Genomic DNA, 27,719 nt, shown 5'->3' with positions numbered 1-27,719 from the left:
AGTAGGGAAGGTCCACCTTCGGCCTTGGTCTGGGCTCTCGGCCGCGCCGCGCCGCCCCGCTCCGAGTTACTCCTCTCCCGACACAGCCCGTCCAAGTTAGCCCGAGAGTCCACCCGCCTCCCTCTGCTTAGTGGCTCTCTCTCAGAAATCTCAGAAACTCTTAACAATACTCTGGGCAGGTGGATCGGCTGAGAAACACCTCGCACGCTGGCACTCTGGCTGAGTCCTTAGCCCAAGAACTAAGAAACTTAGAATGAGAAGCATCACGACCCCTCGTACTGACCCTAGTTCCTCCACTTCCACAGCCTGAACGCCCAAATTAACTAACTTACACTCTTGACGGGGCTCAGTCACCGCCAGGAGCTGGGACGAGCCGCCTTAGCGCAGGAACCAACCGCGCTTCCCGCCCCGCCCCTCCGGCCTTAGTGCGTCAAGAGTCACGTGCCGCGTCTCCCTTCCCTACCGGCAACTGGGCGCTCCCCTCTTCCGGAAGTCGCGCTCAGCCTCTCCGGGCTCCTCCCACCACCGGTGACGTCAAACTCAGCTTCTACCACTGGTCTGCCTCCGCGTCCAGGCGCGGGGAGGGTTGCCGTTTCCTTAGGAAAAGTCCTGCCGCTTCCGAGGCGCTAAACATTACAGGCGAGCGTTTTGAAGTTACTGAGTGTATAGACTTTGGACACGCGTGAGTAGAGTTTAAGGAGCCAGAAGCTGGCTATCTAGAAGCCACACCCGCAGAGGCCTTCCCCCCTCTCCGCAATTTCTGTTGCATTTGGTTCCGCCGAGACCCACGACGGTTCCGCCCCCTTCTTCCTTGTCATTGATGTTGTTGTTCTTGTCAGTGCCGCAGCCCCGACCGCCGGGAGCTCGAACCCGAGCCGGGGCCGCCCGGGTGGCGCGGTGGCGGCGGCAGCGGCTGCGGCTGCAGCAGCTGCGACGGCTGCGGGGGCTGCTCCGGGGACTGCGGGGACGGCCGGGGGCTGGCAGCCGGCGGCGGGGCCGGATGGCTCTGTGCGGGCAGGCGGCAGGCGCCGCGTCGCTGCCCAGCGAGCTGATCGTGCACATCTTCTCCTTCCTGCCCGCGCCTGACCGGCTGCGGGCCTCGGCTTCCTGCTCGCACTGGCGCGAGTGCCTCTTCTACCCTGCTCTGTGGCCCCAGCTCCGCATCTGCCTCCGCGTCTCCCCCGCGGAGCAGCCTCGGCTCGAATTCCTCATGCGCAAGTGCGGCTGGTTCGTGCGAGAGCTGCGTGTTGAGTTCGCCGCCGAGAATTACCTGAGCGGTGGCGGCGGCCCAGGCGACGGAGGCGGCGCGGATCCCGGGACTGGCGGGGAAGAAGTCGAGGCCCTGCAGCTCTCAACCCGTTGGCTGGAAGTGCTTCGCACCTACTTAGAGCTGGTGCTGTGCGTGCTGGTCAGCATCCGGAACAACAGGTAGGCTCATCATGGACCTCCATCCATCCTCCTTTTCCCCCTCCCCCTCTCCCGGGGCCCCGTGTCGCTTCCTCCCTCTCGCCCCGAAAAAGATTCAGTGAGGATACGCCTGGCAGCTTTGGCGTTGCTTTCTTTCTTCAGTGACTGCGGGTGTCAGTTCCAACCCGGCGATTTCTTTGAGGCGGGAGGTCATAATGGGACTCATCATAACACTTTATAAACATTGATGGACTTGGTGTTTGTCAGACATCACTTCTGGCGCCTTCCAGGCACTGTCTCATTCATCCTCTCGGTGGCCCTGGGATGAAGCTGACAGGCGCCGTCATTCTTCATTTTACAGATGAGAGAACTGAAGCTTGGAGGGTGAGGCCTGTGAATGAGTCTTGAGAAAAACAAAACATAACCCAGTGTTTCTGACCCTGAACCTGTCCATTCAAGATAGTTCGTAGTGGGGGAAGAAGTAGGTATACAGCTGGTGTCTCATAGTTACAAGACTGCGTAAAAGAAATCTTTGACAGCCATTTTCTTACCAGGAATAGTTTTCATTAACTGGGCCAGGCACAAAGAGTAGGAGTGTTTGTTAGAGGGGTGGGGGAAGAGCCTGATCATCAGGGTTGGAAGTCCCTCCCCTTGCACTTCCAGACTCAATTTATCCCCAGTGATTCACCTAAAAGTAGCACAGTACAGCTTAGTGTTTGTGTGTGCTAGGGGAACTGGCCAGTGTCTGCAAAGAGTAAGCACATAACTGGCCTGGTTTTGCATCAGGACTTGACTGTCATTCTGGGACTAACTTCCTGTTTTCTGACTTATTATCTTTATCAGCATTTTCCTTTATTTGCCTGTTGTCCTTTCCAAAATCCTATTAGTTTTTTGTATCTGGATATTCTAACCAACCTTACAATTAAACTATGAGTTAGAAAAAAGTTCAAAAGTTCCAAAAGGAGCAACTTTCATAGTAATGATCGTTTAGCAGTTTACAAGTACATTATCTTATTTGATCCTTTCAGTGACCCTGTGAGTTAGGCAAGGCAGCTATTAATCCTATTTTATAGAAAGGAAACTGACGCTTAACAGGGTCAAGTGATAAACGCATTGTCATACAGCATTTTCTACAAGAGCAGTGTCCTTCCTTTTGCAATAAATGAATTGTGTTGAACATCATGAATTATGTTGAACAGGGTTGAGAGAAGATGCTGATTTAATGCTAGGTAGATAGATATAGATATACTGTGTCTGAATCAAGAGTGGGAGGTAAGCAGAAAGCTCCAAGTTGTACCTGGAGCGTGGCTCCATCTTTCCAGTGGCCTGTGTATTTCCCCAGCTTTTCACATCAAGCCATAACATTTTCGTATGTTGATTGGATGTAGCAAGAGAGGCTGTTTGAAGCTGTGAATTAGAGACTCTCAGTTGAATGTATGGCTAGAGGACCAAACGACCCAGAGTTTAAAAGATTCAGAGTCAGTGAGCGCTTAAAATACTGATGAGACCAAGAGTGGAAGTGAATTCAGTGAACACTAATTAGATTTTTCTGTTCTGAGATCAGATGGCACTTCTGAGCAACCATCCAAAAAAAAAAAAAAAAATTGTGTGCCTTTGGTCCAAGTATGATCAAGCCTTACATAGTACCTAGTTCCTTTTAAGTGTTTTAATAACTGGTTGGTTGGATGCATGGATAACGTTATATAGGCAAAATAGTGATATATCACCTCTTCCTTTTATTAATTCTTCTCTCCCTACTTCCCTTACCACTGCTGGATTTTTTGGGTTTTTTTTTTTTCAGCCTTATTGAGATATAATTGACAAATACAAGTGTACCTACCACCTTTATTAGCATCCTAATCTACCTGTCTATATTGCCACCTCCTGCCTGCCCTTTTGGTTCATCTATCACTTCTGTACAAATATAGCACACTGTCATCCCTGATTTTAAGGTATTCTTGTCATTTACTATACGGATGGTGCTGTGTGTGTTCTGCTTGGTAGCACATTCATTGTATGTGTCTGGAATCAAAGTATAGTGTTATTACATATATTATCTGTACTAATGATATTTCAAAGGGTTTTTTAAAATAAACTATCTTTATGTGCTTGGAAATAAGTTAATTTAACCTTTATTTTTGAAAATGTCTGGAGATATTTTAGTAATACTAAAAGTACTAACATGAATGTCGAAAGCATAAATGGGGGGCGCCTGGGTGGCTCAGTCGGTTGAGCGTCCGACTCGGCTCAGGTCGTGATCTCGCGGTCCGTGGGTTCGAGCCCCGCGTCGGGCTCTGTGCTGACAGCTCAGAGCCTGGAGCCTGCTTCGGATTCTGTGTCTCCCTCTCTCTCTGACCCTCCCCCGTTCATGCTTTGTCTCTCTCTGTCTCAAAAGTAAATAAACGTTAAAAAAAATTAAAAAAAAAAAAAGCATAAATGGGACTAGTTTTCTTTAAATTGTAACAAATTTGAAAATGTTTTAGATCAAGTTGCTTATTTGGTAACTCTGGTAAAGCCTATACTTATTTCCTTCTGTAAGCACTTAACCTACAGACTCAGGGTCAGTAAAGAAGAAAACCATTTCATTTAGAGTTTTGTGGTCTTTCCAAAAACATTAAATTTAACAACTAATGAAAAAAAGGAACATTTAATATTGTTATTTACACTTCCAACTTAAATTTACAGTGGTTTTGCTTTACAATATCTGCCATTTTGTAAGTACCAAAGGGGGTTTGAAACCTACCAGTTCACAAGTATTATGCTTCCAATCTTTGTGGTAAATTCCTTTATATAATTTACACAACTCAGTTATTTTGTTGTGTTCCAGTTATTTTCATGCACCCCAGGAAAAGAACTAAAACTATAACCTTGGATTGTGGGAACTTTTCAAGGGTATTCTTCCAAGAGGATAATTGGCATTGGTTTTTGCTTGATTCCTGGGTTTTATATGCACATGTACTCTCAGAGTGACCATAGCCTCTTTATAGGTATCTTAGGTGTTAGGAACAACTGACGAAGATCAAGGATGTCCAGAAATGTCTCTCAAAGGGTAAAACACAGTCCTCCAGGTTTCAGAGCTCCCTTCCCTTCAGGAGGCTTCAATATCTGCCATTATTGTAAGAAACGGAAAATAAGAACAGAAATACAGCAGGTATTTCTCATTCATCTGTATTATAAGTTAAATAGGCAGAATTTCTTCTGCAGTTCTGTAAGAAATTGTTCTTAAAAGTTCAAAACAACTCAGATACCACTTTTCAGATTTAATCTAGTTATTGAGTAGTGCTCGTTTGACTACTTGGGAAAAATGAGAGTTCATGGACAATAAAATTAATGATAATAGCGAATAGACTAAGATACTAAAAATACTTATTTTTATTTATTTATTTATTTATTATTTTTTTTTTTTTTCAACGTTTTTTATTTATTTTTGGACAGAGAGAGACAGCGCATGAATGGGGGAGGGGCAGAGAGAGAGGGAGACACAGAATCGGAAACAGGCTCCAGGCTCCGAGCCATCAGCCCAGAGCCCGACGCGGGGCTCGAACTCACGGACCGCGAGATCGTGACCTGGCTGAAGTCGGACGCTTAACCGACTGCGCCACCCAGGCGCCCCTAAAAATACTTATTTTTAAACAGCAGGCATAGGTACATTGCCATGATCTAGTTTATGCTTTTCTAGACTGTATAAGTATTTTACAATTTACTTTGTATGAAATTCTAAATTGGGGGAAGTACTTTTTTTAAAGATGAGTACTACAGTAGGCCAGAGAGATTTTATACGAGGGTAATTTTCCTCTTAAAGATCTGGGCTACACCTCCCAACTACATGTATGTAGATTGACCATTTCATGGTTATGTCTGCTTATATAACCTCTCACTAGTAAAAGATCTATTAATAATAGATCTGGTTGTATTGATTTGGCATGTGCAGTGAAGAAGAGTCTTAACACTTTGTATTGTTTTCTCAACATCAGTCTACCAAAATCCAAAAACAGGCCATTTAAAAATACATCTTAGGGGCGCCTGGGTGGCTCGGTTAAGCGTCCGACTTCGGCTCAGGTCATGATCTCATGGTCCATGAGTTCGAGCCCCGCGTCGGGCTCTGTGCTGACTGCTCAGAGCCTGGAGCCTGTTTCAGATTCTGTGTCTCCCTCTCTCTCTGCCCCTCCCCTGTTCACGCTCTGTCTCTCTCTGTCTCAAAAATAAACGTTAAAAAAAAAAAAAAAAAAAAATACATCTTAAATTAGGTTAAAAATTCTTTGGACATTTCATACTGTTATCTAAGACAGTAGGAAATACCTTTGAAGATGTTGTGTTCAACAATCCTCAGCCTTATTTTTCTTGAAATATTTCCCCCACCATAGTGTAGTAAATACATGTAATAATAGCATCTTACTTGTGAGAGCTTTTATTATTCACTTAAAGAAGCCCATTTGAAGAATAAATATTAACATATATTGGGACTCTGACCAGTGTACCGTGTCCAAGAGACGGTTGCCCATAGAGAAGAGAGGTCAGATGATGCATACCCAACAGACTCCTTACCTTAAAACTGACAAATTAAAGTGGTTCCATAGGGATAGCCTCAAGGTCATTGAGAAATGAGGAGACTATCCTGTTAAAGAAACTAACCTCCTCAGAGGGCTGCTGAGAATTAGGGTTCTCTGTAGTCCATAGATACATTCTTACAATGACTGAGAACTGATAGATGGAGGATAGGAAATAAAACTCAGCAAAGGATTGTCAAAGTAAAATATTATTTTTTCTGTGTTAAATGAAGCTGTAGAGCAGCTTTTGAATGAAGTGATTAAATTATTTTCATTTTAATATGTTAGTTCTGAGGCAGCCTTGGAAGAGTTCACCCCACTTGATCAATATACATAGGGCCTAAATGATAGCTATTAAAAAAAAAAATCTGTTTTTTCCTCCAAATATTGAGAGCGTACTAGGTGCCAAACAGTGAAGACAAACTCACATTCTCATGGACACAACATTCTAGAAGAGAAAGAAACAATAAATGAAAGAAAGATTATTTCAGGTGTGAAGTAAAATAAAATCTAAATGTAAAAGAAGACTATGTAATAGTGACTAGATGGCAAGGGAAAACCTGTCTGAAAAGCAACACTTGAGATGCAATATGAGTGACAAAAGTCACCCATCTGAAGATTTGAGCAAATACCAAATTAAACAGGAAAAAAAAAATTAAACACCAAAGCCTTAGGCCAGACAAATTTTTGATGTGATGGAACAGTAGGAAATTATGGCAGGACCATGAGAATGAAAGTGGGAGGGTTGTCAAGATGCTGTCTGAGTTGTAGAGGGAGAAAGAGATGGAGTTGGTTATGTGGGCTTGTGGAATGAAGTTTGAGCTACATTCTAAGAATAGAAGAAGTCACCAAGAAATATTTAAGGGCAAGAGTAATGTGATCTAATTTGGCTTTTAAGACAATCACTCTGGTTGCTGTGTAATGAATGAACTATACGAGAGAACGAGATGATGCGAGGAGACTTGGGAAACTTTTGCAGTAAACTGGCAGACATGATGGTAGCTTAGAGTATGGTTGGAGACCATGGAGATGAAGAAAAGTGGATAGATGTAGAATGTATTTTGGAAGTACAGTCAAGAGGACATTATTCTCTGTAAGAATCACTGATTTTTTGTCCTTAGTATTGTTAAAATGAACTTTTAATAAATAGCATGTTCAGTAGAAATTTTAAATGTCAGTCTTAAGCTTTTGTTGTCTGTAATCTCTGGGATATAAGGATGATGGTGATTCTTAGAAGGTAATTGAGTAAGTGAGTTGTAAAGCGAGTGCTACAAGATTGCTTTTAGTTAATGGATCCTAATAAAGCTAATAAAGAATACTATTATAGGCCAATGACTTCAGGTCCCTAAAATTGTGCTGTATAGTTTGAAAGCCACTAGTCACATATAGCTTTTTTATAGCTTTTTAATTTTTAATTTCTTAAAATTAAAGATTAGTTAGGCACACTAGCCACATTTCAAGTGCTCAAGGGGCGCCTGGGTGGCTCAGTTGGTTAAGCGTCCGACTTTGGCTCAGGTTGTGGTCTCACGGTCCGTGAGTTCGAGCCCCACGTCGGGCTCTGTGCTGACAGCTCAGAGCCTGGAGCCTGCTTCCGATTCTGTGTCTCCCTCTTTCTCGCTGACCCTCCCCCGTTCATGCTCTGTCTCTCTCTGTCTCAAAGATAAATAAACATTAAAAAAAAAAAAATTAAAAAAAAAAAAGTGCTCAGTAGCCCAGTGTAGCTACTGGCTACCATTACTGGACAACATGGAAGAGTATTGCCATGATGACAGAGAGTTGTATTGGACCACTGTTTGCTAAAGTGTTTGTTTTTGTTTGTTTCTTTTGGCTATGATCATTCATTAGCATTTGTGAGAGAAGGAAATATGTTACCGAAAGTGTTATGTGGATACAAACATACTTGGTATTAAACATGGACTAAGAAAAGAATTGACCTGAAAGAATTTCGTGCAGTGATGTAGATTATTTTAACTTTTATCCGGTTAGAAAAGTAAAATGTTACATTTTATGAGCCCCTTTACAGCACTGGGAAAGGTTTTAACCTTTTTAAGAACATTTCTTTGAAGTACCAAGTTTTTATGTATTCCCTTTTGCCATAGTTCATTAGACTTGGCTGTATTAACTTTAATTTAGGGTGGCTATGTTTTGCATTTTTCCACTGATACTATTTATTTACATCAAAGAAATAATTTGGAGCTTCTGAAATCGAAGGAAATATAGTAGTTATTGCCACCAATGAAGTTCCCCAATTCTGAACCACAAAAGAGAGAACAATAAGGTCATTATGACCAAGATATCAGAAATTTTGGGGTCCCAGTTATATTAAACAGTCCAACAGAAATCCCAGAAAAAAATAAAAGGTTTTCTGGCCTCTGTAGTTAGACCTTGAGGAATATTTCTTAGGCTCATAGGTGGCTAATATTATTTTCAAAGCATTCCCTGAACTAACTCAATGAATCCACAGGCATACCTTGTTTTATTGTGCTTTGCTTCTTATTGCACTTCACAGATGTGTTTTTGTTTTTGTGTTTACAGATTGACATTTTGTGGCAACCCCACATTGAACAAGTCTGTTGGCACCATTTTTCCAACAGCACTTGCTCACCTTGTGTCTCTGTGTCACATTTTGGTAATTCTTACAATATTTCAAACTTTTTCATGATAATTAGATTTGTTATGGTGATCTGTGGTCGGTGATCTTTGACGTTACAATTGTAATTATTTTAGGGTGCCACAAACCATTTCCATATAAGACAACAAACTTAATCAGTAAATGTTGTGTGTTTTGACTGCTCCAATTACCAGCCATTCCCTAGCCTTTTTCCTTCTCCTCCGGCCTCCCTGAATCCCTGAGATACCACAGTATTGAAATTAGGCCAATTAATAACTCTGAAATGGCCCTGAGTGACAGGAAGAATCACATGTCTCTTCCTTTATTTTTTTTTAACTTTTTTTTTTAAGTTCATTTATTTAGAGAAAGAGAGAATGAAGAGGGAGGGTCAGAGAGGCAGGGGGACAGAGGATCCCAAAGTGGGCTCTGTGCTGACAGCAGAGAGCCCCACACAGGGCTCGAACTCATGAACCATGAGATCATGACCTGAACTAAAGTCAGACACTCAATGACTAAGCCACCCAAGTGCCCTTCTCTCGCTTTAAATCAGAAACTAAAAATGATTAAGCTTAGTGAGGAAGGCATGTCAAAGGCCAAGACAGACCAAAGGCTAGACGTCTTGTGCCAAATAGTTAGCCAAGTTGTGAACACCAAAGAAAAGTTAGCGAAGGAAATTAAGAGTGCTATCCCAGGGAACACACAAATGATAAGTGGAACAGCCTTATTGCTGATAAGGAGAAAATTTTAGTGGTCTGGATAGAAGATAAAAACAGCCACATTCCCTTAAGCCAAAGCCTAATCCAGAACAAGGGTCTAACTCTCTTCAGTTCTGTGAAGGCTGAGAGAGGTGAAGAAGGTACAAAAGAAAACTTTGAAACTAGCAGAAGTTGGTTCATGACATTTAAGGAAAAAAGCCTTCCCCATAACATCAAGGTGCAAGGTATAGTAGCAATTGCTGATGTAGAAGCTGTAGCAAGTTATCCAGAAGATCTAGCTAAGATAATTAATGAAGATGGCTACCCTAAGCAACAGATTTTCAACATAGACAAAACAGCCTTCTGTTGGGAGAAGATGCCATCTAAGACTTTCAGAGCTATGGAGGGAGAAGTCATTGCCTCACTTCAAAGCTTCAAAAGACAGCTTGGCTCTTTTATCAGGGGCTAATGAAACTGATGACGTCTAAATTGAAAACGGTGCTCACTGACTATTCTAAAAATCCTAGAGCCTTTGAAAATTATAGTAAATCTATTCTACCTGTGCTCTGTAAATGGAACAACAAAGCCTGAATGAACAGCATATCTGTTTACAACATGGTTTACTAAATATTTTGAGCCCACTGGTTAGACCTACTACTCAGGGGAAAAAAAAAATCCTTTCAAAATATTACAACTCATTGGGGCGCCTGGGTGGTTCAGTCAGTTAAGCAGCCAACTTCAGCTCAGGTCATGATCTCACAGTTCCTGAGTTCAAGTCCCACATCTGGCTCTGTCTGTACTGACAGTTTGGGATTCTCTCTCTCCTCCACTTGTGCTCTCTCTCTCATAATAAATAAATAAACTTAAAAGAAATAGTTCATTGACAATGCACCTGTTCACCCAAGAACTCTGATGGAATTGTACAATGAAATTAATGTTGTTTTCATGACTGGTAGTTCAACATCCATTCTGTAGCCCAAGGAGTAATTTTGACTTTCAAGCCATACTATTTTTAAAAATATATATTATAAGGCTATAACTGCCATAAATCATGATTCCTCTGATAATTTGGACAGGGTAAGTTGAAAACCTGGAAAAGAATCACCACTCTAGGTGTCATTAAGAACATTCATAATTCATGAGAAGAGGTCAGACTACCATCATTAAAGGAGTTTGGAAGAACTTGATTCCAATCCTCATGGGTGACCTTAAGGGGTTCAAGATTTTGGTGGAGGAAGTAACTGCAGATGTGGTGGAAATAGCAAGAGAACTAGAATTAGAAGTGGAACATAAAGATGTGACTGAATTAGTGCAAACTCATGATAAAATGTTAATGAATGAAGAGTTGCTTCTTATGGATGGGCAAAGAGAGTGGTTTCTTGAAATAGAATCTACTGATGACAATGCTGTCACGATTATTGAAATGACAACAGAGGATTTGGAATATTACATAAACTTCGTTGATAAAGCAGGATGGTTTGAGAGGATTGACTCCATTGTGGGTAAAATGCTATCAAACAGCATTGCATACTACAGAGAAATAATTTGTGCAATGAAGAGTCAATTGATGTAGCAAACTTTATTGTCTTAAGAAATTGCCACATCTACCCTATCCTTTAGCAACCACCACCCTGATCAGTCAGCAGCCATCAGCATGGAGGTAAGACTCTCCACCAGTAAAAACATTTGGTGAAAGCTCAGATGATGGTTAGCATTTTTTAACAATAAAGGTTTTTTTCTAATTTTTTAAATGTTTGTTTATTTCTGAGAGAGAGACAGAGCATGAGCACAGAGGGGCAGAGAGAGACACACACAGAATGGGAAGCAGGCTCCAGGCTCCGAACTGTCAGCACAGAGCCAGCCACAGGGCTCCAACTCACAAACCATGAGAGTGTGACCTGAGCCACCCAGGTGCCTCAGCATAAACTATTTTATAATTAAGGCATGTACACTTAGACATAATACTCTTGTGCACTTGATAGACTACAGTATAGCATAAAAATAACTTGTATATGCACTGACTGGGAAACCAAAAAATTCATTTGACTTAGCTTTTTATTATGGTATTTGCTTTATTGTGATGATCTGGAACCAGACCCATAATATCTTAAAGATATGCCTGTATATGTGTAGGTTTTTATAAAAGGCTGTCAAAAATTCTCATGGTTGTTTAATTCATAGGGAAATTCTTATGCTAAAAAGAAAACTAGCCCTTTTCATGAAATTTTAATATGCATATATATGTTTTGTAAAACATACAATTTAAATACGTATATTAAAATTGTATGTCCATTTAACTACGGTTGAAAAGGTAATGCAGATAAATGCAGGGGCACCTGGGTGGCTCATTTGGTTAAGTGTCTGACTCTTGACTTCTGCTCAGGTAATGATCTTACAGTCATGGGATCAAGCCGCATGTCAGGGCTCTGCACTATCCAGAGTCTGCTGGGGATTCTCTCTCTCTCCGTCTCTTTGCCACTCCTTCCAGCTCTCACTCTTCAAAATAAATAAATAAACTTTTTAAAAGTGCATATAACTGGTTTGAGAAAAGAAGTTTCACTTTTCTGGCAAGTATGATATTTTAGAGGGATTCCTAATGCATCTTGTACCTAATGTACACCTGTACCCTAAATTTGTAATATGTTAGGTATAGCTAAATAGACCCTAATTTTTGTCATGAACTAAGGTAAATATATTATTCAACAAGTATTTATTGAATGCCAGGCCCTGTTGTAGCAACCGGGGATACAATAGTAGTCAAAGAGTCCTGCCATCATAGAGCATATTCTAGTGGGGGAAAAAAAAAAAAAAAAGACAAAAAACAAGTAAGTAAAATATATAGTATCATAGTTCATAATACATGTAGTGAGGCAAAATGAAGCAGTAAAGGGAAATGGGAATGGTGGAAGTAGAAAGGAGTGTTGCTATGTAAAATAAGGGAATTTAAGAAACATCTCAACCACTGAAATAGTATTTGAAAGAAGTAAGGGAGGGAGCAGTCTTCTGTGTCTCTCTGGAAAGTCATTCTTGGAGTAAGTAGCAGTTAAATGGAGGAACTCAACTGTGGGACTTTGACCAAGGGAGTGCTTAAGTACGATAGCAGAAAATGCCTTGGAATATAGAACACTGCCCGCCACATATGGGGAATGGTGATGTGGAAATCAGTAGCCCTTTATTAGGCTCTTATAAAGACTTTGACTTTTACTCTAAGAGGAGGAGCCATGAAAAAGTTTTGAACTGAGGAGTGACATATATAATATTTCAAAAGGAACATTCTAACAGCACAAACTGATGGTTTCTAGAGGGAAGGGGGATAGAGGAATGGGTAAAATGGATGAAGGAGAGTAGGAAATACAGGTTTCCAGTTATGGAATGAATAAGTGATGGGAATAAAAGGCATAGCATTGGGAATATAGTCAGTGATGCTGTAATAGCATTGTATGGTGACATGGTAACTATACTTTTGGTGAGCATAACATAACATATAGAGAAGTTGAATCTGTTTTGTACACCTGAAACTAATGTAATATTGTGGGTCAACCATACTCAAAAGATTAAATAAAAAAAAAAAAAAGGAACATTCTAGATGCTGTGTTGGAAATCGTTTGTATCAGGACAAGGGTAGAAGCAACAGGCTGAGTCAGGAGGCCTTTGCAATGATCCAGGCAAGTGATGATGGTGCTGTGGACCAGTGTGGGAGCAGTGAAAGTGATGAGTAGTCTGATTGTATATTTTTATCTGGAGGCCTTCTAGAAGGAGAATGTAAGTATAAGAAATTAGACATAATTGTCCAGCTAGTATTATAATGCCCTTTTATTTTTTTATTTATTTTTTTTTTTCAACGTTTTTTTTTTATTTATTTTTGGGACAGAGAGAGACAGAGCATGAACGGGGGAGGGGCAGAGAGAGAGGGAGACACAGAATCGGAAACAGGCTCCAGGCTCCGAGCCGAGCCATCAGCCCAGAGCCTGACGCGGGGCTCGAACTCACGGACCGCGAGATCGTGACCTGGCTGAAGTCGGACGCTTAACCGACTGCGCCACCCAGGCGCCCCTATAATGCCCTTTTAATTGCTACTCCCTAAATATGTCTAAACATATTTTTCCTTTGGCCATTTTTATTCATTTATTCAGTAGATATTCATTCTACTGAATATTTTCCTTTTGCATTAATGGTTTGTACTTTCTTTAAAAAAGAAAATACCCAGTGTGTGAACAGTTTACTTTCTGAAAATATGGCCTATCTTTGGTATTCAACTCCTTGTACCTCGAAGTACTTTCAAACAGTGCCCTGTTCATATAGTTCTTATGTAAATTTGAGTCAGTCTGTTGAATTGCCCCAGAAACTTCCTGGTCTCCGTTACTGCAGTCACTTGGAATTTTCCTTTCCCTCTTTTCTCCTCCCTCATTTCCTGCTTCATGTAAACCCATTAATTCTTTGAATTTGCTTACATCTGGCCCTCATATCAGCTCTGGGCTCAAGATGGTAGGACTAAGCAGAAAGGAAAAAGCAGGTAGTGCTCTACACAAGGATTCTTCCTTCCCTTTGCCCCAAATCACTGGTCTCATCACCTGTAACCATAGGCCCAGATAAATCTGTTTTCCTACCCAGACATTCCTCATGTGTACTCTTCTTCTTTTACATCTCTTAATATGGGAAAAGGGAAGAAACAAAGCAGAATTGAACTACCTTTTATTCAGATGTTGCTAGTAACTTCAAAAAAGAATCTCATTCTTAGAAACCTCAAAAGGACCATTTTGGTTAAAGGCAAAGGAGAAAGGTAATCACCTGAAGCAAGAGACTTTGCTCCTCCACAGCTTACACCCACCTTCTCAAGCCTAACACCCTCCTGATACCAAACTCCTATTAGAGTCACCACTACAATCATGGGGCTCGGTAAGACCCAGTTGTATTGCCAGCACTGCAAAGAGCTGAATACATGTGTTCCCCTCAAATGCTAAACTAGTTTTCCCAGAGAAACAGCAATATTAAGCAACCATAAGGATATGTACCATTATTATTCCTATTTACAGATGGTGAAACTGAGGCACAGAGTAAAGTGAACTTGCCAGTTACACAGAGAAATGACTGCCTGATTTTCTAACTCTTTTAATGAAATTTTCAAACACGCAAAAAATAGACACAAAGAACCTATCATTCAGATTCAGTCATTAAGGATTTTGCCACATTTGCTTTCTTTTATCTTAAGTGTTTTAAAGCAAATCCAACATATTGATGTCATTTTACACTACACACTCAGTATGAAGCTCTGGAAGTAGTGGGCTTTTTTTTATATAAACACAATGCCAGTTATACACATTAATAAGGTTATTAATAATTCCTTATTCTCACCTGATTTTTCTTTAAACCTTTATTTCTATGCCAAGAGTCTAAACTTATGGACATATGGACCTTAACTGCTATAATTTTTCACATCATTGGCACACAATATATATTCAAATAATTGAACAAACAGTAGGAGAACAGTGTATAGGCTGAGTTTCTAAGGTATAAGTACTTAATGATCTGACAGCTCTGGTTTTTTGAAATAGGATTAAAGAAGAATGCAGTTAAGTTGAAGAAATAAATTATCTTTTGGCAATAGTACAGTCTTTTGCATGTTCCAGAAGATTGATTATCAAACATTATATGTGATTTTGTACTTTCACAACACATCTTTAGGACTTGGAGAGGGACTAGTGATAGTAAATTGTATCCTATTAATATTACCATAGAAACAGAGCTAAATTAACTTGAAGGATTCAGATGAAAGAAAAAGTTTGTAACCAACTGTAATACTTTTCCAATATGTTTTTATTACATGCCTTTTGAGCAAATGCATGTTATGGACATTGGGCAGGAAAGAACCCTGTTTGTTTCTTTAGTTCACTCACTGACTCAGCAATAAATAAATGAATACATAAATAAAATAGGTCATAGATTTCATCTTTAAGTAAAAGGATTATGTGGCGCAAATGATTGTTACTGCTATTGTCTCTTAGCTTCAAAATGAGTCATCTGTTTATTGCCATGGTTCAGTATGTTCTATTCTAACTTTGTTGCCTAGATGTTCTTTTCAGTCCCTTATTTACCATCTGAAACAATAATGAGCCGCCTGAAGGCTATTTTCTTGGCTTCACCATATGATCTATAATATGATTTCAACATGATATACTTGAAGGCTGCTGTTGAGTTGTCAGTGGGGTTTTTTGTTTTGTTTTGCTAGGTTTAAAAGTAAATTGTTGTTTTCTGTATCACTTAATTAAAATTTTCTTTATTTGGAGTGGAACAATAAGTACCTAAAAACATTTTTCCACAAATGGCCATCATATACTACTCTAAAATATGCCACTTACAATTTTTATAATAACTTTCAAAAAGACAATTATATTCTAGGACATGGTTTAATTATAAGGAACAACATGAAATAGGAGTCAGAACCCGGGTCCTCTACTTAGCTCTGCCCTAACTAGTATTACAGTCTTAGACAAGTCACCTCAGTTTCCTGATCTGTAAAGAGATGATTGAATTTGATGATTCCAAAAATCATTCTAGCTTCAAATGTGTATTTATGATTACATAAACACATACATGATTTCCATATGGAAAGTTTATGCATTATTATTAATTTTACTATAATAAGATTATTACCATTGCATTGCTGCAAATAGAATTTTTTATATATGTTTGTTTATTTTTGAAATAGATGGGATGGGGATGGAAGATAGGGGCAGAGAGAGGGAAACAGAGGATCCAAAGCAGTCTCTGCACTTATAGCAGCGAGCCCAATAAGGGGCTCGAACTTACAAACCGTGAGATCATGACCTAAGCTGAAATCAAGAGTCGGACGCTTAACTGACTGAACAGGCATGCCACCAGAATTTTTTTTTAATCTTTGTTTAGAGATTGTTTAGAGAGAGAGAGAGGCAGAGCATGAGCAGGGGAGGGGCAGAGAGAGAGGGAGACACAGGATCCAAAGCAGGTTCCAGGCTCCAAGCTATCAACACAGAGTCCAACATGGGGCTCCAAACCACAAACTGGGAGATCATGACCTGACCCAAAGTTGGACACTTAATGGAGTGAGCCACCCAGGCCATCCCCTCAACAGAATTTTTTTAAATTGCCTTTGACTGGCATGTTTTGAACATTGCTGGGATGTTGAAAAATATTGTATAGATGGAGCTAAAACAGAAATATCCCCAAGAGTCTCCTTACATTAACTTGTCAAATTTTACTAATGTGCAGGTTGTTAGTTTATGTAATGATTTTAAAATGAATTAACTTATGGGACGCCTGGGTGGCTCAGTTGGTTAGCGTCCGATTTCAGCTTAGGTCATGATCTGACAGCTCATGAGTTCAAGCCCTACTTCAGACTCTGATGACAGCTCAGAGCTTGGAGCCTGCTTTGGATTCTGTGTCTCCCTCTTTTGGCTCTCTGGCCCTCCCCTGCTCACACTCGCTGGCTATGTCTCTTTCTCTCTCTAAAAAATAAATAAAGATTAAAAAAATTTAAATGATTTAACTTCTTATAATGATAAAAAGCTACATAAACCTAGTTTAAATTTATTTTCTCTGTCCCAGTTGAAGATGGCAATGTAGGAAGACTTTGAACTCACTTCCTCCAAATTACACCTATTAATAGATCAGTTCCTCCTGAAGAAGATCTAACTAAGGACTGAACAGGTACTGAAAAACCAAAGGTAAAGAGAATGGCAAGAGAGAGCAAGAGAGACAGAGACATGCCATGGCATTAAAGAGTTACTGGCATATACAGCCACAGCTCCACCCAACCAGCAAAATCACCAATGCACACACAGTCTGCTCATGGTACACTGTACACAAGACCACTCCTTCAGCTTTAGGAGAAATAGTTGTTTCGCCTAATGCATACAAACACAGACAGTCAAGCAAACTCGGGAGACAGAGGAATATGCTCTAAAAGAAAGAACAGGGGGGAAAAAAAACACCTCAGAAAAGTAACTAAATGAAACAGAGATCAACAATCTGCCTGATAAAGAACTTAAAGTAATGATCATAAAGATACTCAATGGGTTGGGAAAAAAAAAAAATGGAAGAACTCAGTGAGACCTTCAATAAAAAGATAGAAAATAGTAAAATGCTAAAAAGAGATCATTGTAATTTTAAACAGGGTTAATACAATAACTGAAGTAAAAAACACAGTAGAAGGGATGCCTGCCTGGGTGGCTCAGTCAGTTAAGCCTCCAGCTCTTGATTTTGCCTCAGGTCATGATCTCACGATCTCATTTTAATTATTATGCACTGTGGTGTGGACCTTTTGGGTTCATCTTGTTTGGAACTCTCTGTTTCTTGGAGATGAAAGTCTATTTACCTCCCTACCTTAGGGGAGTTTTCAGTTATTATTTCTTCAGATAAGTTTCTACACCTTTCTCTCTGTTTCTTTTGGGACTACTATAGTACAAATGTTTGTTTACTTGATTTTATCTAAGAGATCTCTTAATCTATCCTCATTTTAAAAAAATTCTCTTTTTGCGATTCAGCTTGTGTGCTATTACCCTATCTTCCAGATTGCTGATATGTTCTTCTGCATCCTCAAAAATTACTGTTGATTCCCTCTAGTGTGGGTTTTTTTGTTTTGTTTTTTTTTTAGAGAAAGAACAAGTACCCACACATGAATGGGGTAGGGGCAGTGTGAGAGAGACTATCTTAAACAGGCTCCATGCCTAGCATCAAGCCCGACACAGGGCTCAATCTCACAACCATGAGATCATGACCTGAGCCAAAATCAAGACTCTGCCACTTAACTGACTGAGCTACCTAGGCACTCCTGGGTTTTTTTGTTTGTTTTTTTAAGAATGTGTTTGAACTTAAATGACCATCAAATTAATGTAGACTGCTGTTTACTTAGGATGACATATATGAACCTCATGATAACCACAAAGCCAAAACCTATGGTAGATACACCAAAAATAAAGTGAAATATGGCACAAAAACAGACACTCAAATCAATGGAACAGAATAGAGAACCCAGAAATGGACCCACAAACATATGGCCAACTAATCTTTGACAAAGCAGGAAAGAATATCCAATGGAATAAAGACAGTCTCTTCAGCAAGTGGTGCTGGGAAAACTGGACAGCGACATGTGGAAGAATGAACCTGGGCCACTTTCTCACACCATACACAAAAATAAACTCAAAATGGATGAAAAACCTAAATGTAAGACAGGAAGCCATCAAAATACTAAAGGAGAAAGCAGACAAAAACTTCTTTGGTCTTGCGCGCAGCAACTTCTTACTCAACATGTCTCTGGAGGCAAGGGAAACAAAAGCAAAAATGAACTATTGGGACCTCATCAAAATAAAAAGCTTCTGCACAGCGAAGGAAACAATCAGCAAAACTAAAAGGCAACTGACAGAATGGGAGAAGATATTTGCAAATGACATATCAGATAAAGGGTTAGTATCCAAAATCTACAAAGAACCTATCAAACTCAATACCCAAAAAACAACTAATCCAGTGAAGACATGGGCAAAAGACATGAATAAACACTTCTCCAAAGAAGACATCCAGATGGCCAACCAACACATGAAAAAATGCTCAACATCAGTCATCCTCAGGGAAATACAAATCAAACCCACAATGAGATACCATGGTACACCCGTCAGAATGGCTAACATTAACAGCTCAGGCAACAACAGATGTTGGCGAGGATGCAGAGAAAGAGGATCTCTTTTGCATTGTTGGTGGGAATGCAAGCTGGTGCAGCCACTCTGGAAAACAGTATGGAGGTTCCTCAAAAAACTAAAAAAATAGAACTACCCTATGACCCAGCAATTGCACTACTAGGCATTTATCCAAGAGATACAGGTGTGCTATTTCGAAGGGGCACATGCACCCCCATGTTTATAGCAGCACTATCAACAATAGCCAAAGAATGGAAAGAGCCCAAATGTCCATCGGTGGATGAATGGATAAAGATGTGGTATATATATACAATGGAGTATTACTCAGCAATCAAAAAGAATGAAATCTTGCATTTGCAACTACGTGGATGGAACTGGAGGGTATTATGCTAAGTGAAATTAGTCAGAGAAAGACAAAAATCACATGACTTCACTCATATGAGAACTTTAAGAGACAAAACAGATGAACATAAGGGAAGGGAAACAAAAATAATATAAAAACGGAGCGGGGGGACAAAACAGAAGAGACTCATAAATATGGGAGAACAAACTGAGGGTTACTGGAGGGATTTTGGGAGGGGGGATGGACTAAATGGGTAAGGGGCACTAAGGAATCTACTCCTGAAATCATTGCTTCACTGTATGCTAACTAAGTGTGATATAAATTTTTAAAAATAAAAAATAAAGTTAAAAAAATAAGGCAAAAAAATAAAAATAAAGTGAAATAAAGCCAAATACAACACTAGAGATACTTATCCATCACAGAGAGAACAAGAGAAGCAGAAAAGAACAATGAACTACAAAAACAACCAGAAAACAAATTTAATAAATGGTAGTAAGTATATACTTATCAGTCATTACTTTAAGTGGCCTAAATGCTCCAATCAAAAGACACAGAGTGGTAGAATAGATAAAAACAGTAAGACCCATCTATATTGCTTCCTACAATAGACTCATCTCAGACCTAAAGATGCTTACAGACTGAAAGTGAAGGGACAGGAAACATTCACCATGTAAATGAAAGTGAAAAAAAAAAATCTGGGGTAGCATTACTTACACAAATAGACTTTTTTTTCTTTTTTTTGAGAGAGAGCACAAGCAGGGGAGGGGCAGAGAGTGAGGACAGAGGATTTGAAGTGGGCTCTGCGCTGACAGGCTGACAGTGGCAAGCCCGATGTGGGGCTCAAGCTCATGAACTGCAAGATCATGACTTGGACCGGTTGGATGTTCAACTGACTGAGCCACCCAGGTACCCCCAAAATAGACTTTTAAACAAAGATTGTAATAAAAGAGAAGGGCATTAATAATAATAAAGAGATCAATCCATCAAGAAAATAGAGGACTTTAACATTCCACTTACATCAATGGATGGATCATCCAGACAGAAAATCAATATGACATATTGGACCATCTGGGCATAACAGATATATACAGACCATTCCATATAAAAACAACAGAATACACATTCTTTTCAAGTATAAATAGAATACACTCCAGAGTAGATGACATATTAGGCCATTAAACAAGCCTCAATAAATTTAAGATCAAAATCATACCATGTATCTTTTCCAACACAACAATATGAACCTAGAAATGAATCACAGGGGAAAAAAACAAAAAACAGGAAAAACCACAAAAATGTTAAGACTAAAGGACATAACCTCTAAACAACCAAGGGATCAATGAAGCGGTCAAAGAATAAATTAAAAAATACATGGCAACACATGAAAATGAACACACAACAGTCCAAAATCTCTGGGACACATCATAAGCAGTTTGGAGAGGGAAGTATATAGCAATATAGGCCTAAGAAATAAGAAAAAAAAAATCAATCTAATTTTACACATAAAGGAACTAGAAAGAGAACAAACAAAACCCAAGGTGAGTAGAAGAAAGGAAATACTAAAGATCAGGACAGAAGTAAATGACATAGAGACTTAGAAGAAGAAGGAGGAGGAGGGGGAGGGGAAAGAAAAAGAGGAAGAAGAAGAAAGAAAAGAAAAAGGAAAAAAAGCAAAATCAAGAGCTGGTTCTTTGCAAAGATAAACAAGATTGACAAACGCTTAGATTGATTAAGAAAAAAAGAGAAAAGACCCAAATAAAGCCAGAAATGAGAAAGAAGTAACTGATACCACAGAAATATAAAGGACTGCATAGCAATCACACAAGAAAAAGAAATGAGAGGCATCCATATTGGTAAAGAAGTTGTTGAACTGTCACTATTTACAGATGACATGATGCTATACATAGAAAAATCCTAAAGATTCCACGAAAAAAACTACTAGAAAAAATGAATTCAGTAAAGTGGCAGGATACAAAATTAATAACTAGAAATTGGTAGTGTTTCTAGACAACAAAAGTGAAGTCACAGAAATTAAAAAAAAAAACAAAAAAACACTACTTATAGTTGTACCAAAAAGAATAAAGTACCTAGGAATAAACTTAACCAAAGAGATGAAAGACCTATACTCTATGAACTATAAAACACTGATGAAAGAAACTGTAGACACTAAGAAATGGAAAGATATTCCAAGTTCATGGAAGAGAATATTGTCAAAATGTCCATATTACCCAAAGCAATCTACAGAGTTACTGAAATCCTTCTCAAAACACCAACAGTATTTTTCACAGAACTTAAACAAATAACACTGAAATTTGTATGGAACAACAAAAGACCCTGAATAGCCAAAGCAATCCTAAGAAAGAACAAAACTGGAAGTATCACAATTCTGGACTTCAAGTTATGATACAAAGTTGTAGTAATCAAAATAGTATAGTACTGGCACAAAAATAGACACAGAGCAATGGAACAGAATATAAAACCCAGAAATAAACCCACACTTATATGCTTAATTAATCTTCAACAAAGCAGGAAAGAATATCCAAAGGGGAAAAGAGAGTCTGACTCTTAATTTTGGCTCCAGTCATAATCTCACGGTTGTGAGATCAAGCCTTGCATAGGACTCCTTGCTGGGCATGGAGCCTGCTTGGGATTCTCTTTCTCCCTCTCTGCCCCTGCCCTGTTCATGCACTCGCTCGCTCGCGCGCTGTCTCTCTCTCTCTCACTCTCTCTCTCTCAAAATAAATAAACACTAAAAAAAAGAATTTCCGAAGCAAAGCGTTTTTATTTTCTCTAAAAACTGGGAAACTCTGGGGTTTTTTGTGATGGTGGTAGTTTTGACAGCTGTTATTTGATTGAGAAGTGGCATTTCTGGGGCGTCTGGGTGGCTGAGTCTGTTAAGTGTCTGACTTCAGCTCACGTCATGATCTCGCAGCTTCATGAGTTTGACACCTGCATTGGGCTCTCTGCTGTCAGTGCAGAGCTCCTTTTAGACCCTCTGTCCCCCTCCCTTTCCACTCCCCGACTCATTCTCATTCTCCTCTCTCTTTCTATCAAAAGTAAACATTTTTAAAAAGTGGCATTTCTGATAGAAAAGGCTTTTTCTTGGAATATGAAAGCTTGCCAGCAAAAGTGACAAACACTCAGTACTCTAGGCCCAAAATAAATTAGGTGTTGGTCTTATTATACTTATTTTGATTCTCTAACCTACTTTTGTGTGAATCATTTATAGTAATCTCTGTCATTGGTTGACATCTGCTTGTTCTTTCTGACCTTACATACACATAGAAGTAGCTCCTAAAATCTGGCAGTTTTGATAAGGGATATACATTGGTAAATGTGGTTAATAATATCTTCTAACTGTCGACAGATCTAGAATTTTTGTTGTTTTAGTGGTGTGTGTGTGTGTGTGTGTGTGTGTGTGTGTAAATATCCCTACAGGACTCTAGGCCTACATCAGTGATACCTAATCTTTTTTGTTTAATCTATGAAAAGCTGATGAAAGCTAGTGATCCTTCTTCCAGAAAGTGCACATGAACTCAGCATTTTACCATCAGTTTCTAGGACGGACCACACGAACTGTAAAGCCCAATTTTTGTATCATCTGGATGTATTTTAGATTATAGTGATTTTTAATTTTATAAAACGTAAACTAGTTTTCCTTATTAGTCTTTTTTTGCTATTTCATAACAATATTATTTCTTAACACACACTGAAATTCTAAAAATTGGTAAGTAGATAATGTTCATCAGAAAATAGACATCATCAAGATTTATATTAGTAGCTAAGCTACTTTTCACTCATTCCTTTTCCATCCTAACCCCAAGTATAATATAAATCAGTGGATAAAACAATTCAGTTTAAATTTATATAAATGAATAATGCTTTAAAATCTATCAGTGAGAGACTCCTATTCATCATTCCAAGACCAATTAATTTGAGTAGTCTTATAGTTGAAAATGTTATTCTCATTAAAAGTAGTAATGCAAAAAGTCTTAGAAACTCTGCAAATAAATTGAGCCAATACTGCAGGCATACATTGTAGCTGTTAAATTTCAAGAATAACCCAAAAGAGATGGGTGGTCATTTGAGCCAGAATGACAAAAGAGTTTTAAATTTATGGGAGAAAATGGTTACTACTCATTTATTCTCTTTGTTTTTATTTCTAACTGAACCCTTTCACTCAGTGCTCAGTTCAATGACTAGGAATTTATAGAATCAGAGAACTTTACAGGTGAAGATGACTTAGACCAGAGGTTTAGTGATATGAGAACTTAGAGCAAGATTTCAAATAATATGATTAAAGTATCATCATGTTTAGAGGAAGAAATTAGATGTTGCTCAAGTGATAGGTTTTTGTCTTTTTAAATAACTTAAAAATTATTTTATTTCACAAAACTGTAGTCAGTGGATTTTTTGCATTTTGGACACTTGATTTCTCATTCAGTGCTCTTTCAAACACCACCTTTATTTCTCCTGAGCAACCCTTTACAAATATGGATAACATTATTCTTGCTGGTTATAATGTAATATTTAACATATATAATATTTAATATAAATGTAATATTTAACATTTTTTAGCATCATTACCTAATACTGTGAGCTTAGCAATGAGCATTACTTGGTAAATAGATTCCAGCCAGGGAAAGAAAGCTATTGGGTTGGGAGGGATAAATAAGTTTGATGTGGGAATTAAAAAGACAAAATATTTTATACAAATTTGTAGTACTAGGAGTTGTGAAGTCATTTTTGGGTAATAGATTATTTGATTACATAGCAAGAAATAATTTTAGTCACAACTGAAAAGGAAAGTAGAAATAGAAAAAACGTTTTATGATTTAGATTCATTAAAACCAAATAACATCTGTGAAGTGACATAAAGAAATTGGGGGGAAGTGTACTTTTATGTGCTAATAACTCTGATGGAATATAGTCACCATAATGCCAAGAATTGTCAAAAATGTCAAAACTTTTCGTTGATAGTCTTGGCTATTAGCCATGATTGTGAAAGACAGTTTTTCTGCTTTTTTGGGGGGGTTTGGTTGTTTTTTTGTTTGTTTGTTACATATATACAGACTTGTATATTCCATCTGGGAGATAGGTGTTCTTTATATACCACATATAGAACAGCAAAAGTAAAACCACAATTCATTAAATGAACTCCCAGTTCCACTTGTGGCACCTTGATATGTAGGAGTCTCTGATAATTATACTTAAGAAATGTTTGGACTAAATAGATTGAAGTAGTAGAAAAAAGGAGATTAGAGAAGGACAGAAGAGAAGATAGAATGTGGATGATCTCTTTCTCCACTATAGCAGGGACAGACGAAGGCAGGAAGAAAGTAATAACCAGACCTTGATGCCAGTGATACAGATTGAAATGTTTGGGAAAAGTAAAGAAATAAACACCAGCCTAGTCATCTTAAGTTCTGGGAGCCTAATTGTTAGTTAATAAGTGGAGAAAACTTGCCATGTAGACATATATAATTCATGGTTAATTTCATTTCACCTGCCTATATATCTTTCCATTCCTGTTTCTCTCAAGAGAATGAGAAAATGAGGATTTCTCCTTCCTGGGGGAGGACTTGCTTTTGAATCAGTCATGGCTGGGGTGCTTGGTTACCCCCAAGCATCCGACTCTTGGTTTTGGCTCAGGTCATGATTTCAGGGTTCATGAGATGGAGCCCCACATCGGGCTCTGCACTGACAGCACAGAGCCTGCTTGGGATTCTCTCTCTGCCCCTCCCCACGCTCTCTCTCACTTGCTCTCTCTCAAAATAAACAAACTTGAATCAGTCATACTGGCAGGTTGCTTTTTTCCACGTCTGAGATACAAATAGCAGTGGAGATTAAATATGATGTCTTCAAGATAAATGAGTTACAGTCAATGGAAAGTTAGAGATGACATCACAGGTGAAGAAAGGTGAGCTTATTTGCTCCATTCATTCAAACTGGTTTTCCTCTTGATCATTTGTACGTTTTTTCAAGTTGATGGATTTGACTTGTATTTGAGTTAATAGGAGAGGTGGAGGAAGACCACATGTTTTTTTTATAGGTACTTTATAATATCTGCAATATGCATTGGCAGTATAGTTAAGGTGTGTTTGGAGTTGTAGAATTTTTTTTTAATTATATATAACATTTTCTGAAGTCACCTCCTACTTTTTTATAGTTAAAAACTACTCATTGGTCTTAGAGTTTATATTGTTACATATAGTCAGAAAGCTGAAAAGTGATGTGGGTGTTCTTAAAAAAATTTTTTTTTTCAACTTTTTTTTTTATTATTTATTTTTGGGACAGAGAGAGACAGAGCATGAACGGGGGAGGGGCAGAGAGAGAGGGAGACACAGAACCGGAAGCAGGCTCCAGGCTCCGAGCCATCAGCCCAGAGCTTGACACGGGGCTCGAACTCACGGATCGTGAGATCGTGACCTGGCTGAAGTCGGACGCTTAACCGACTGCGCCACCCAGGCGCCCCCTTTTTTTTTTAATTTTTTTTTTTCAACAGTGATGTGGGTGTTCTAAATATTTTAACCATAAAACCAGCAGTATTAGCTATATACCCTTAATTATATTTCTGCTCATGACAGTATGTTTTTAAATGAAGCTAACCAGAAAACTACAATATGCACATTATATTCTTTTTGTTTGTTTATTTATTTTGAGAGAGAGAGAGAGAAAGAGCATGCAAGCAGGGGAGTGGAGGGGGGGCGGAGAGAGAGAGAGAGAGAAATAAAGAGAGAGAGAGAATCTCAAGCAGGCTCCCAACTGTAGGCACAGAGCCCAGCATGGCCCAAACCATGAGATCATGACCTGAGCTGAAATCAAGACTTGGACCCTGAACTGACTGAGCCACCCAGGTGCCCCTGCACATTGTATTCTTTAGAGCAGCACTGTACAATAAAAATATAATACAGACCACACGTGATTTAAATTTTTCAAGTAGCCACATTAAATAGTAAAAAAAAAAGATGAAATTAACTTTAGTATATCTGACCTAATATATCCAAATATTATCATTTGAATATGTGACCAATATAAAAAATTAATGAGATTTTATAGTTTTTGTATTAAGTCTTCTAAATGTATTTTTATACTTAGAGCACATCTCAGCTCTGACTAGCCATGTTTCAAGTATTTAGTAACTATATTCCCCATATTACATGGTGCAGATTTAGAATATGACAAGAAGAATATCACTAGTATGAAATTAATAATTCAGGTTGGTTTCCATCTGTCATGGGTCCCTTAAAATATCTTTTTATTTGTGAAAAGATTTTTTATCTTTTCATAAATGATAAATTTAAATACATTTGTGGAGGCATCTTGATAGTAAACTCAGTGAAATATTTTCTACTTACCTGGTATTATCACCTTACTATTCTATGGAACTATATGAAGAAATGTTTCTAAGCCCTTTGAGGTGCTAACCTTTTCCTTACTCTCCCTTTAAAGGAGATTTAGTTCTCTATTTCATAAAAGAACTCCTGATAGGAAAAAAAGTCAAAGTAATGGAGAACATAATTATTGTTAATAGCTGTCAATACTCATAAACTAATCTTTAATCTCCCTTTACATAGAAGATCTATCCAGAAGAAAACTTTTTTTTTTAAGTCAATTGAAAACATTACCCTTAAAATAATTCTCTGATGTGATTATCTTTACAAAATCTATCCCAGGCCCACCTCCCCTTATGTATCTATTTCCCATTGTTTTCATTTATATTACGGTTTTGATTACTATTTCTATTTAGGTAACTCTTGAGCTTACCTTCCCAAAATATTCATTTGTTTAACAGATATTCATTGAACGCCTATCTTGTGCCAAAAATTATTGCTAGGTACTTATGAGAAACAAGAGTTTACCCCTTTAATGAGAGAAATAACAAATCACAGTAAAGTATATTACCGTTTAATAAAGACATTTTATAAAGTCCCAAGAAATGGCTAAAACTACAGAGGCTGAGAGGATTGCCTCAGAAAAGGCTTTGATAGAGTAATTGGCATTCAGATATCTATTCAGAAGGCTGAATAGAAGTTTACCAGGCAGACCAGGAGAGGGAATAGTATTACATTTAAAGAATAGTAAGTAGCCCAGTATAGCGTTTTTTGAACCACATTTTGAAGGATCTTACTGTACCAAGCTAGCCATTTGCCTGTTTCTGATAGCCAGTTAGGGTTTTTAATCTTAGGAATTTTTAATCAAGGCAATACAGAATTCAGGTTTGTGTGCACCTGTGATCAGGAATATTCCTGCTTGCCCAGGAACCTGTTGGGAGACAAGCCTCCTTGTGCCTCAGGGTATACATGCCAACGTTGGTCTAACTGTATCCTGAAGCAGCCCTATGAATGAACTCCATCCTTATTCAGCCATGGTCTGAGGGTAGTCCCACACACCTAAAAACCCAGCAGATGGCACACTTGTCAGTGCCCCCAGACACAGGCCTGCAGAATC

At 38.7% G+C, this 27,719-nt stretch overlaps 1 protein-coding gene across 3 annotated transcripts in view; it reads left to right on the top strand.

Annotated features, from left to right (window-relative positions):
* Positions 1 to 550: 550 nt before the first annotated feature.
* The window catches only part of FBXO33 (F-box protein 33), a 46,101-nt gene continuing 18,932 nt past the window's right edge, over positions 551 to 27,719 (top strand). Inside the window, exon 1 of one of the 3 annotated variants that reach the window (XM_058738916.1) lies at positions 551 to 1,428. In XM_058738916.1, the coding sequence (XP_058594899.1) occupies positions 821 to 1,428 (608 nt within the window). In that variant the 5' untranslated portion in view covers positions 551 to 820. The remainder of the gene's footprint in view (positions 1,429 to 27,719) is intronic. The other 2 variants (XR_009264415.1, XM_058738914.1) reach the window with 2 other exon arrangements.

The sequence above is a fragment of the Neofelis nebulosa genome, chromosome 7 (assembly GCF_028018385.1).
Source record: "Neofelis nebulosa isolate mNeoNeb1 chromosome 7, mNeoNeb1.pri, whole genome shotgun sequence".
Classification (NCBI taxonomy): domain Eukaryota; kingdom Metazoa; phylum Chordata; class Mammalia; order Carnivora; family Felidae; genus Neofelis; species Neofelis nebulosa.
Note: the sequence above shows the minus strand (reverse complement) of the source record. Positions and strands in the feature narration are given on the sequence as shown.